This window comes from Candoia aspera, chromosome 1, assembly GCF_035149785.1.
Source record: "Candoia aspera isolate rCanAsp1 chromosome 1, rCanAsp1.hap2, whole genome shotgun sequence".
In the NCBI taxonomy this organism is placed as follows: domain Eukaryota; kingdom Metazoa; phylum Chordata; class Lepidosauria; order Squamata; family Boidae; genus Candoia; species Candoia aspera.
This window is the reverse complement of record NC_086153.1, coordinates 197,388,095-197,401,168: the sequence shown is the minus strand read 5'-3', so window position 1 is coordinate 197,401,168 and position 13,074 is coordinate 197,388,095. Positions and strand designations below refer to the sequence as shown.

At 40.2% G+C, this 13,074-nt stretch overlaps 1 protein-coding gene across 1 annotated transcript in view; it reads right to left on the bottom strand.

Moving 5' to 3' along the window:
* Positions 1-1,980: 1,980 nt before the first annotated feature.
* The window catches only part of FIGN (fidgetin, microtubule severing factor), a 127,104-nt gene continuing 116,010 nt past the window's right edge, over positions 1,981-13,074 (bottom strand). The window contains exon 2 of the mRNA XM_063318286.1: positions 1,981-11,954. Within this exon, the coding sequence (XP_063174356.1) occupies positions 9,706-11,954 (2,249 nt within the window). The 3' untranslated portion in view covers positions 1,981-9,705. The remainder of the gene's footprint in view (positions 11,955-13,074) is intronic.

Genomic DNA, 13,074 nt, shown 5'->3' with positions numbered 1-13,074 from the left:
GTGTCCCACCAGTCTGAGACTTGCTTCCTGATAGATTTGCTAATCTGCCCTTCCCTTCTCAGAAATGAATCCATTGTTTTTAGTTTATCTTCTAAAGTTACACAGCAAGAGTTTTATGCTTCTGAGAAAGGAATTATTTGAATTTGCCTGTTGATTAACTTTGCAAGAAATATGTCTTCTCTCATAATACAATGAAAGCCAGAGTCCAGATTCTCAGCAAGCAAGCTTCTCAGCACTAGCAGTTATAATTGGAATTTCAGACTGTATTTCAGAATGCGAGTTGAAGGGTAGCTTTTTATTTTATTGTGAGATATGCAGCCCACTCATTGCAGTCTTCAGATGCTCCTCCACAAAACCAAAGCTAAGACAACATATTAGGAAACAGTTAACTGAGTTCTTTCCTTTGTAAACATTTGAGAGCAGTATTTCTGTGCCACTAATTTTAGATGAAAAATAGCCATGCTTGCCACAAAACATACACAGAAGGCCCTTGCTTCTCCAGTTTAGGTGCATTCCTCAACACAAACAAGCAGAACACCTAGCATGTGGGTCCTACAAATTCCAAGCAGAGGCAATTTCTGGTAGCTAAGTTCATTCCTGGATACAAAAGAAAGAACAGAAAGCTTCGATAACAGGACTCTTTTTTTTCCCCCTTTTGTGGCAAAAGCATAAGGGTCTTTAGGTTATCCTATTTTTATTGGGCTTGCAAGAATAAGATTCAGCCTTCCAATGTAATGGCAAATTAAGCTTTAGTTATTAGTAATTTATGTACTTGCACTAATGGATTTGCTGCCTTGTATCTGTATTTACGAACTCTCCGACGACAGCAGCTCTCTCTCACCAAAGACACAGAAAGATTCTCTTTCCCAATCACAAAGTGCAGATTTCTAGAGGGTAGCGGTGAGGGAGAGAATTGCTCACTGATAGGTGCTACAGTCTGCAAATAGTTCTTGTGTCGGCACGGTAACGGAGACTCCTGCTGTCAGACAAGTGAAAAGAAAACCGCAGTCAGCAGCTATTCAGCAGCAAATCATTAATTAATTACATTTTAATGAACCTTAAGCAGCGGCTGCGGGAGCCTTCAGAAGTTTATCAAAAATGAAGAATTGCCTCGTGTAAATCTTAAGTTGACTGGAAAAAAACTAAGAAGACCTCAGGGTACGAGCAAATCTAGTGTCATTTCCAGACGTTCACTACAACCTAAAATTTCAGCGATGCTTATTTGTTTTCATTGCAAAACCTATGAAGATTGGAGCTTTCAACATGTTTGATTTTTTTCTTGGGAAAGCCAATATTTTTCCTGTGCTAATCTGCTAGGTATGTAGATGAAAAGTATGTGGAGGTGCGAAGAAAGACTCCAGATGTTTAATGGTCTCTGAACAGTGCAATTATTTACACCTCATCCAAGAAGTTAGAATAGATTTTTAAAAACCATGTTCCCCCCCATTTTGACTTTAAGAAATTACTGGAAAGGGTTGTTTGGAATATATATTATCGTAGGGAGAAAAGTAAGCCTCAAAACAGATCCCACCTGGAACAAGTCTGAACCCAATGAACATGACCAGGCCATGTTTGGAATCTTCTTTTTTCCCTTGAACCCGCGTGGTCTATGAGTGGGAGGTCTCTACCAGCTTCCCCTACCCTCAGCCCACCTTATGCTGAATCACTCAAGCTCTACATGAGAGGAGGGGTAAAAGCTGAACTGAGAAAAAGCTTTCCTGAATCCTCTGAAGATTCCTTTGTTTGTCTTTGCGGAGAGAAAGATCATAAGTTTAACCCTCAGGAATTGGGATCAGGGTGTTTATTATCTTTGCTGTACAGTTCACAATATTCAGTTTGCAAAATACTTAACAGTACTGGGAAAAAACACCTTTAAATATTTGCACTGAGATGGATTTAAAATGTATGCTGATTCAAAAGGTAGCTTGGAAAATAAAAGCTAGGGAAGGTAAATAAAAAAAAAACCCTTAACGCTGCGTATTTTTTAACTCAGAATTCTTTTATTTGAGGTATGCTTGTTCTTTTTCGTATTCCATGATAGTAGCATAGCCATATACAACAAATTTTACAATAGAGAAAACTTTTCATAAAAATATCTGCCTTGAACCACAACTTTTATTTTAATTCTTCAATGATTACTACTGAAACTAGTTATTCTATATGAAAACTTAATTTCCCTGTGGTAGCAAGTATTTATGAAAAGGAATATTCAGTAGGGACAGTTAGTTACAATACTGAGCACTGATTTTTTTTTTTTAATATTACAGTGCTAACACCCAAGAAAATGAGATGCATGGATTACAATTGAAACTGTAACAATGAGGACAAAAAAGCATTTTCAGATCTCCAGGTTAATTGTACAGCAGCTTCCTACACACATATGATCAACCATATAATGATCCCATCAAAATAATAAAAAAAATTCCAAGCAGAAATGTCTCATTTACATTAATAATGTTCACAAATTATATGAATTCAGTTTGCAAGTGATGGATAATTTAAGCTTTCATCATCTAAAGCTTGTCATTTTTTTTCCAAGAGAAATGGATCATTTCACTTTTTTTAATGAGTGCAGTAATATCACATTTCGTTTCAGAAGATGCAAAATAATGCACAACAAAAATGATTTCAAATTTGGTGAATAAAGAAGCAAAACAGTACCAGAAGAATTCAAAGAAATATGTACTATAGAAGCCTTTCTCTCCTTGCGAGAGGTCAAAAACTGGTCAAACCCAACACATTGTTTCAATTTAAGCAAATAAAATCAATATGGCCAGGAAAGCAAAGTGCACCAAAATTTTAATTTAGTTGGGCTTTAACTAAAAGGGGAGGGGGGAGGGACTGTCCCCAGGCAAGGAGTATTATTTGATGAGAAATATGGCATCCCGCACAGAAAACCAACAGAAATAATTCCCCCTACCTCTTAATCATTCCACTAGACATCCTCAAGACAATGATACTTCTTCAAGGAACTGCAAAATAAAAGATCTGATGCTACTTTATTAATGGAACTTAAAGAACAGATTGTCAGGCATACCAAAAATTTTCAAATGCATTTCTGCATTAACATCTGTGAATGTTGTGGATTGTCACAGTTCATTTGCTTTTGTAAAAAGATCCACAATTTGCTGACAAGCAACTAGAAAAGTCCATGCATCGATTGGGGTATTTTACCCATTCAGTATTTTCTTACAAAAGAAAAGCAAAATGAAAAGAGAGAGAGAGAGAGAGAGGGAGAGAGAGAGAAATGTATTCTTCTCCTACTGTAATGCAAAGCTAGTGGAGACAAAGGGGAGGGGGAAAATGATGCAAAAATAAATAATAAAATATAAAATACTTCATACAAAGTACTTCAAATGTGCCATCTGTGTACAATTACTTCCAAAAAACAAACATGTCTATAAAGCAGAATCAGCAATAAAACTATTTGATTACAGAACACATGAGCACCTTGACTCCATGGTTCCAATCCTGTGCACATTTTTGCGCATATGTCAGTAAACGGTAATGAATTTCAGACATGCGTAATAGTGTGCATGAGGTTTGAAGCCCATATTTAAAAGTCCTTTGGGAAGTGCCTCTTTTTTATTTTTATTTTTGGTTTATGTTTAAACCTTGCACAGACTCTTACAAAATGCATTGTGTTTCATTTTAATACGCAGGAAGTGAGAAACTTACAGTCTTACAGTGTGTGACACATTTCTTTTACATCACTGAAGATAAAAAATAATCCTTAAGTACTATCATTTGTTTTGAGTTTAAGAGCCAAGTTGGACTGCATGTCAGTTAACAGTAATAGATTGTAGCCAGATTGCCAATGCAAAGAATTCTTGAGACTAACAATGATGTTTTTTTCTTTCCCCCAAATCAGGGTTCATCATACTAAAGTGGGATGTTCCTAGAGCATGCCCCAAAGTGGGACACTGATCAAGATCTGCCCAGTGCATTATTTCCTTTACGTTCCCTTAAGCAATCTTGTGTTACAAGAATACAATTAAAAGTCCATCAGTATGCCAAGTCCCCATGCATTATCTGCCCTGCCACACTCTGCTAATGCATCCTATCGTCCTGGTGGGTTAATACTATTCAGTGTAGTGACAGTCTTTCTGAGGTAGACTGTTCAAGTTCAAGGACACGTCTTTCTTACAAAATGCATGACATTCAAAAAAAGACAACAAATAAATACTACATGTACAATATGTAGTAATGAGGTAGAAATGGTTTCAAAGAACAATGTTTGAACACACACCCAATGTGGTGGTGGAATCTATGGAAACAAACAAAACTACTTGTGACTGCATGTAAACCACAAGAACCCTTTGGGTGGGGCGAGGGGAGATGTATACAAGCAAAGTTTCGGTTGGGAAATATTTTCTCCTCTTTGTATACCATGAGACAACAAGAAGGAATGACTGCATCCCCAACCTTAGTGGAGAACAGAACCGTCTTATAAATATTTAACATTCTATAGGACTGATTCATATATTCTCACAAAATTCGGTTGCAAGGCTGACTCACACTGCCGACATTTTATCTATCACTGAGACAGGGAGGTGAAAATTTTCTGCTTTCAGTCTAATTGTCTTTGACAATTGCGGTGCCTGGTGCTATACTTCTTGTGTTGTCTTTAAAAATAGGGGAAAGACTAGAAGCTTGTTCATTAAAGATGCAGTATCCCTGGTTCACAAAAACGTATCTGGCAGGTTCAAAATCGAATGTCAACCAAAGATCTTTGCAAAGGGGAAGGGTCAGTTCATGGATTGACTAGTCCCCAGGGCAGCAGCTTCTTTGGGTCTAGGAATATTACTAGCTCCATGTTTACCAATGTGCTCTGAGTATAAATCTGCAAATGATTAAGGAAGAGAAAGCTTTCATCTTTTCCTTGAACGAGAGAAGAAAAACAGCCTCATATCATGAGCATATGTCCAGATAAAGATTATATAAACACATACATGCATAACAAGATGAAAGGGCGTTAATGCTGTGGGAGGCCACATGTTGATCTTTATGGCCTTCTATTCCCAGTTACACGCTCAGAATATCTAGTGAAATGAATGGGAGATGCACAAGAGACTTTCAGGCAATCACTTCAGTAGAACTTGTGCACATGGCCTGCCTAGCAAAGGAAGCATATCCATTTAGAGATTAGGAAAGTCAGGATAGTGATTAGGTATGTGGGGATAGTTCCACAAAAACAAATAGACTTGCACAAATTCATTTATGCAAAATTTAGTCAACCATAGTGTGTGTGCACATGTGTGTTTCTGAGATCTCACTTTTTAAAAGATGATTTATATTCATAGATTAGAATGAAACATATCATGGAACTTATAAATGTTCCTCTACTCAAAGTTGCACACATTTTCAGGCAGTAGAAACCTTTATTTGCAGCTTTTGACATGTAAACACATTACCATCTACCAACATCTGTTGGAATTAATTGGGGTTTTTACACTAGATTATCTCCTTTTGAAAATTGCCTAGCAAAGTATTATGCTAACCCATATAAAATGACCTTGTACTATTTTGCAGAGCATAGCCCCTGGACAGATGAGCTAGCTTTCCCAGATGGTGCTTTGCCTATGTGTTTTACTGGGAGGTTTTATTTTCTCCTTGATGGGTTTGAAATGCACAAGGAAAACCATTTTGCCCATCTATCTACATTTGAATAGAATACAAATTGACTAATAGAGAAATATTTTGTGCAAAAGTAAATAGCCCCAAACTGCCTTCACATTCCATTGATCAGCTCAGTCAGCAAACTTTTCACTACTATCTTTAATGGCCTAAATGTTTTGGAGAGAAGCATGCTAGAAGTGAGGATTTCTTTATACATGTATAGACAGTTATCATGCCATGATTTCAGTTGGCAGTGATAATTTGGTTGGCAGAAACTAGTCCCATGCTTTTTCTTTTGCTATTGCAATTATTCTTGTCACCAGAGAAGAAAACTGCTGGGAAAAAAATGATGAAGTTTCACCTAATGCAAAATTGTCTCAAGTAGAAGGGGAAGCATTTGATGCATGTTTATCTCCAATTATTGAAAGAATTTTCCCACAAACGATGAAGCCAAGCTTTATGCCTTTAATTATTACCATTTGCAGCAAAGGGAGAATTCAGCTGATGGAATTTTAGCCATCATAAAGCTGTAATGGTGGAGAAGGTATAACTATTAATATTCTCCCTTTTATTAAAGGTGTAGAGATCTGCTTAATGTGGAATCTGGCAGTCCAACCTCATCGTTCTATGCTCTGCTGACTCAGAATCCAGAGTTCCAATCAAATGAAACAGATAGCAGGGCCATTTTACATCCTCTGAATGCTCATATGCTTTGGCCATATCAACTCCCTATCAAAACATAGTCTTCTCATTTGTGGAACACCCAAATAGCCCGGAGGGAAAATCTTGGAAGCAGTTTTTTTTGCAATGAAACATGTATGGTTGCAATTCTATACTGACCTGAATGTAGCAGCAGAAGGAAAAAAATGGCCTCATTTGTGTCAAAAGTGCAAAAGTGTTGCCTCCTCCCTAGTACAAAAAGGAACAAATGGGTTCTGGGTGAACCAGGCAAAGGCTGAGGGATTCTATTTGCCAGGGGACTGCCATTGGCAGAGAGCTGTTATATAGCTTGCCTTGATCTGTACAAGGACAGTACAGTAAACAAAACTATTTTCATGTTAGGTAAAACATTACACCTCACTAGCTGTAGCTAATTACCATCTGGGAGGAAAACTTAATTGCCTGATACTTTCAGCAGTGAATCCACAATATAACATTCAAAGGATTCTGGAGGTGGGATGTGATAAACTTTTTGAATTCTTTTAACCAGACAGTTATGTCTTTTATTTATGAAGCTCACTGAAAGAATAATTTGCTTTCCCCAAATACATAGTGTAAAATGTGAGTTAAAATGAGCACCTGCAGATTTCAAAGCTAACTTAACTGAAGTAAGTGCTACTGGGATTATATATATACACACGTACTGCATACATTTGGTGTCACCTTAAAATTAGATAACATTGATTTTAAAGGAAGTATAGAGAGAGGTGATACAATTGTGAATTTAGTTTTTCAAGACATGTTCGAGCCTTTATGCAGCACAAGAGCATAATGTGATATCCAACAGTCAGAAGCTTGGTCAGCAATACGCATCAGAAAGCCATCTGCAAGATCAATATGAATCTGGCAAAGGGGATCGTTGCTCTTCCCAAACGGAAAAGATACAATGGAACAAATGGATGGGAAATAAAGAGAGAGAAAGAAAGGCCTTTGTAACTGAAAATGCGAAGCACTTATTAAGACTTACTTCACTATATCCTTAGTGAAAGGCACTGTTTTACTTTTTAATGAACCACTTTGCCTTTGAGAAGCAACCCATAAGTTTAGAATGAACAAAAAGGACTTCTAGAACATGCATTTTGGTTTATTTGCTTGGTTTTTAGCAACGAAAATTAACATTTTAGCTGAGAAAATGCCAAGTGTAATAATTGGGCAGTAGCTTTAAAGACAAAATAAGTAGGTGACTAATTGTCTTTTTCTCATTAGAGCTCTTCAGTGCATTTATTTCATGGATTTGAAGGTACATTACTTAAAAGTAACATTAAATGCCAATAATTCGTAACTGTTCGGCTACTGTTTCTTTAAAGTAAACAAAAGATTACATAAAAAAACAGAGAGAGAAAGAGAAAGGGAGAGAGAGAAAGAGGTTGCTCTCTGCTCGTGTGGCTGCGAAGGTCTGAATTGCTCTACTGTTCAGCGACATTACAGCATCAGTCAGCTGTCATGAAAAGAATTGTCCATAAAAGCATTAAAGAATCAAAAAGGAAGACAATGTAGAAAAGGGGCACAAATAGAATAAAACGCCACATATCCTATCTAGCTTCTCTTTCCCGAAGGAAGACAGTCACCATTTGCCCTGGCTGGGCAAGAGGAGAAGAGGCAGAAGTATTCCCTTCTGGACCCCTTTTCTTTTTGACTGCAATTCTACACACGCTTACTTGGATAAAAACCTCACTGAAGACAAAGCAGGCTCTTTTAGAAGAAGCATATTTAGGGTTATGCGCGAATAGGTCCTTCAACAGCTTTGCATGCTAGTGGTAATCCGGCTTGTTCTGTTCTTTACGTTGCTTTCTAAGAGAAATAAAACAAAATCTGAGGTAGAAATAAAATAGTGGGCATTTTCCAGCTGGGTGAATTTCTAATGACCGTGGAATGATCACATTAAAAACAAAACAAACAAAGCAATCAAGGAAACCGAAGAGGCAACAGCACACAAAATGAACGGACAACTTTTCATTTGGTGGTGAAAATGCAAGGCGAGGAAGAGAGATGCCATTTGAGGGTTCAATTTTGTGTTGTTTTTTTTTGTTTTGTCGCTGCATTGCTGTAAACAGCTCTGCAGCCCCTAAGCGCTCCGTGACCTACAAGGATCCTGTTCTACTGATGCAATGGGGGAATCAAGATGCTACAACCTAACCAAGATGCCGAAGGTGTATCTTGTGGTCTGTGGTAATTTGCCTCTCAGAGTCCTAATCAGATCTCATCTCTGACTGTCCCGGATGATTCGATAATTTGACAGGGGGACTTTTTTATTGTCTGTGCACTCTCTACCGACTTGTCACAAAATTGTCAGGGACTAAGGACTTCCACACATGACTGCCATGAAAATTGCCTTGCTCCAATTTGATCCCCAATATTGGTTAAAAAGAAAGAAAGAAACCTTCCTTAAACACTGGGATACTCCTGTTGTATTTTCAAAGTTTTAAAGATGAACTTTTTAGCACGCTTCAGCTTGCTCCTTAATACATTCAAAATATTTCTCCTTGTCATTTTTTTTCCCAACCATTGAGGTAAACATACATATTTAAGATAAAGTAACATTGAAGCCTAGCCTATTAAATCTCAGCAGTACATAGTGCTTTCAACACATTCCTTTGAGGTACTGTACAAATCACAATCACTTTCCTGAGTTTTTTTTCTTTTTTTCTTTTTTTGCAGACAGAACAATAAACGAAACAAACTGCGGAAATTAAGGTCCAGATTACCATTACCCTGTTTTACCTGTTCTTAGTTTAATACTGCAGAACAGACAGGATTGAGGAATACTGTTGCTTTTAGACTAGCCAAAAGAGAAAACCAAAACCAAAATTAAACCAAAGTCACACCTGGTTCTCTGTCACAACACAACTGTTCATGTCTTTTAGTCCCATAACATTTTGAAGTTAAAGCTCTTTATATTAGCACATGCCACCAATGTAATTGTGAGGCAAATAAAAAAAAAAAAGGAAAGGAAAAAATAAAGCACCACTTTAGGCACTTGACAGCAACTAAATCTCAAGAACAGCAGAATGAATCAACACACAGGGTTCATGTCCTTCTAAAAATCAACCCTCGACGGTGAGAGAGTGTTGTCTAGTCTGAACAGAATGGAACGGAACATCAACAGACTATTCCTATCATCTGTGGCTTTGCAGATCAACAGCTCTCCTCTGATGAACTCTTCCTTCAGGCCTAAACCTGGCTCTTTAGATGCAAAGTGATCATCTTTCCCCCCACCCCCAAACACCCTTCCACAATTTTAACACGACTGAAAAGGGGTACCGTGCCCTATGTAACAGGTTTGTGTGTACATGTGTGTGTGCGCGCGCACCAACATTCATCACATTTTTTTGTTTTGGGTTTTTTTTTTTTTAAAAAGACGGCTTGTCACTGACTGCAACCAAACATTTTGTTCCATTCAACATATGTATCGAGCTCCTTTGGAGAGATGCTAGGCTGTATTTTGCAGAAAGCCTTGTCAAAGTCTTGGTACGTAACAGGCCTCAACTGACTGGGCATAAGGGCTGAAAGGTCTGTGGCTGGCATGGCATGAAGAGGGCCCACTACAGCTTCCTGACACAAATGAGCCACATCGAGTCCAGAAAAGCCTTCTGTACGCTGGACTAGCAGTGCAACCTCCTTATCGCTGAGGCAGTAATTGTGCTGTGAAAGCAGCTGTACTATTATCTGGTGCCTGGCTGTGCTGTCAGGGAGTGGGATTAAAAGTCGTTTCATGAAGTACCTTCGAAGAGATTCATCTATTTCTTCCGGTTTACTGGTGGCACAGATTACTACTATTTGGTCCTCGGCAGAAGTTAGCACGGTGTCCAGCTGCATAAGGAACTCGGTTCTCATCCGACATACTGGACTGTGCTCTTCAGTCACTTGGGATGAGAGGAGCATATCAATGTCACTAACAAAAATCACCGAGGGTTGTCGGCACCTTGCCACCAGGAAGGAAGCGTGAACAATTTTTTCTCCTTCTCCTAACCACTTTGTGGCAAGACCAGAACCTGTGAGTTTGAAAAATGTGGCACCCAATTGGGTAGCTATACATCTGCCCAGTAATGTTTTGCCTGTTCCCCGAGGTCCAAACAAAAGAATGCTCCGAGGTAGAGCAGTCAGCCCATTAAATGCATCTGACCTCAAGACTGGCCATAAAACCTCCTCTTTAATGACAGCCTTCACCAAATCTAGTCCAGCAATGTCATTCCAGTCCACAGGGGGTCCTTGGTTGATAATCTCATTGGTCACAAGGTCCATGAGGTGCGCATCAGTGTTCTTCAATTGCTCGTCCACAGAGTGGTTGGATGAGGTAGCTGCACGAAGTCCCGGGCCTTGCATTGGATGAGGAAGAAGCTGCCTATGTTCTTCGCTGTGTTCATTCATGACGGGAGAGCTATACTTCCCAAAGGGCTCGCTTGCTCTGGAGCCAAGGGAATTTTTAGCAGAACTGTAGGAAGGGGGCGTCAGAGCCCGACTGGACTGGTTAAATTTCCTTTGCTGCTCGGGAGCCATGATCTGTTTGGTTGGCTTAAATGCCAAGGAGGAGGATTCAGCGCTTCGGTCAAAGCCATTCCCTCTGCTGGCACTGGAAATGCTGTTGTCAGGCATCCTGTACATGGGACTTTGTGTAGATCTCTGTTGGCCATAGTTGTAATTTCCGTAGCTGGAGTCCATTTCTCCTTGTCCTGCCATATAGAAAGCTTTTCTCTTGAGAGACGTTGCTGAGCTGTTGGTCAGGGCAGGCGGCGCAATGGGTGTTAACCCATGACTCTGGTAGGTGTACCCAGGTACTGTGGTGGGGGGGAGAGGAGTTGGTGCAGGGATACCTGAAGGCAGATATGCTGAAGGAGGCGGTGCACCACCAGGGCTATAGCCAGGCCCCACAGCACTTTGAGGGGGATAACTTGCCGGCGGATAGCTGTAACTGGAAAGGTTAGATGTCCCATTGTAGCCTGGCACTAGGGCTGGTGGAGGCGGTGGCGGAGGGGGTGGCTGTAAAAGCCCAGAGCTATGCAAAGGAGAGGGATGAGGTGAAGGAAGTGCAGGTGCTGGCTGGCCACTGTAACTTGTATGCAGGTAAGATCCGTTATATCCTGCGGCATATTCCTGAGATGGGAGCCCTGAATGCAGACTAGGTACTGTATGACTTCCACATGTACTACTTGAATAACTAGGTTCTGTCAGGTTACCAGCCACCCCAGGTGAACTCCCTATACTGGCAGAGACATCTGCCGGAGGGAGGGCAGCACTTACTCCAGCTTTGCTGGCAGTAATAACATCCGGGACACAGTTCATAGGATAAACACTCTCAGAGTTCAGAGAAGGCTGCCATGGCTCACTTTCACTTTTGCGACCATTCACCAGCCCTGACGGAGGCTCCACATAGTTACCCAGGATGGGCCGTTCAGCTGGCCCTTCCAAAATGCCGGAATACTTTTCCGCATATTTCTTCAGCAGATTTGAGGCCGTGAGAGCAGAGATGTCATCGTTAGCCCATGCATACTGATAGGTGCGCTGCAGATGTCCGCGGTAAGCTTCTACCTTGTGGGCGGGAGAGCGGGTGGTTGAAGTGATGTCAAAGTGCTGCTCTGGCCACTGGGCATGTTCTGGCGTCCACTGCATCTTCAAGCCTGAGGGTTTGGGAGGAAGGAAAAGAAAAATTAGCAATTAGATTAAAAAAGACAAGTGCAATGATATCTGAGTATATCAACTTGATTTCTTCATTTATATGCAGAATTACTAGGTTGAAATCAACAGATTACATGCAAATTATCTGTAAAAGAAGAAAAAAGTACTGCTGGTGATTCATTTTCTTGAAAAAAGCATACACCCACCCACATGCACCTCTAATGTGTCTTGCTAACTTGGAAGGGGGAGAGTCAAAGAAATGATTTTATCCAGCTGGATTTGTTTTAAAGGGTTGCACATGGACATTCTTAATATCGCAAGCATGGATTTGCTGTTAGATAACCTGTTCTTAGATATCTAAAGCATACCATTTCCCCTCATTGCACTTTTCAATTTTAATGGAGGGGGAAAAAACAACCCTCCGTAAGCTACAGCTGACAAATCACATCTAGGATACCTTTCTTATTTGGTACTGAACACCTAGTTAGCACAATATAATGCACCCTGTGCAGAACAATATGACACAGACATAGCAGGTCATTCCATAATCCAACTCTCATCTAAAGTGGTCCACGACAGTTTCAAATCTGCTTCGTGGAGTGCAGCAAAGCAATCTCCCAGGCAGCGCTCCGTTGCTTTCATCGCACAAAGCCTACAACTCGGTATGAATTACAACGGGCTGCTCTCTGCGTCAGAGTCCTGTTGTTGAGGCTCTGGGAGGAAGCAGGGGCGGGGGGGGGGCACGGAAAGAGCAAAGCCCAGCATCACTTGTCTATCAGCCTGCTCTTTCTCCTCCCTTCCTCTTCCAATTCCACCCCCACCCCACCAGTAAAGAACAAAAAGGGGTGGGCAGGGGAAGAGAGAAGTAAACGCAAGTCAGTTACTAAAAGTTTGTGGGGTGGGGTGGCAGGAAGAATGCTGGCTGCCAGAACAGGATCAACACTATTTGAGCAAAATGAACACGCCCAAAAGAGAAGAGATTATCTTAATTTAGATGTAGTTTGGCCCTGTACCACACAAGACAGGCAGAGTTCATCAGCATTAAAAGAAAAATTCATTTAACACTTACTTCTGCCTAATAAAATAAATTATTTCCCTACCTACCTACCTACCGACCAGATG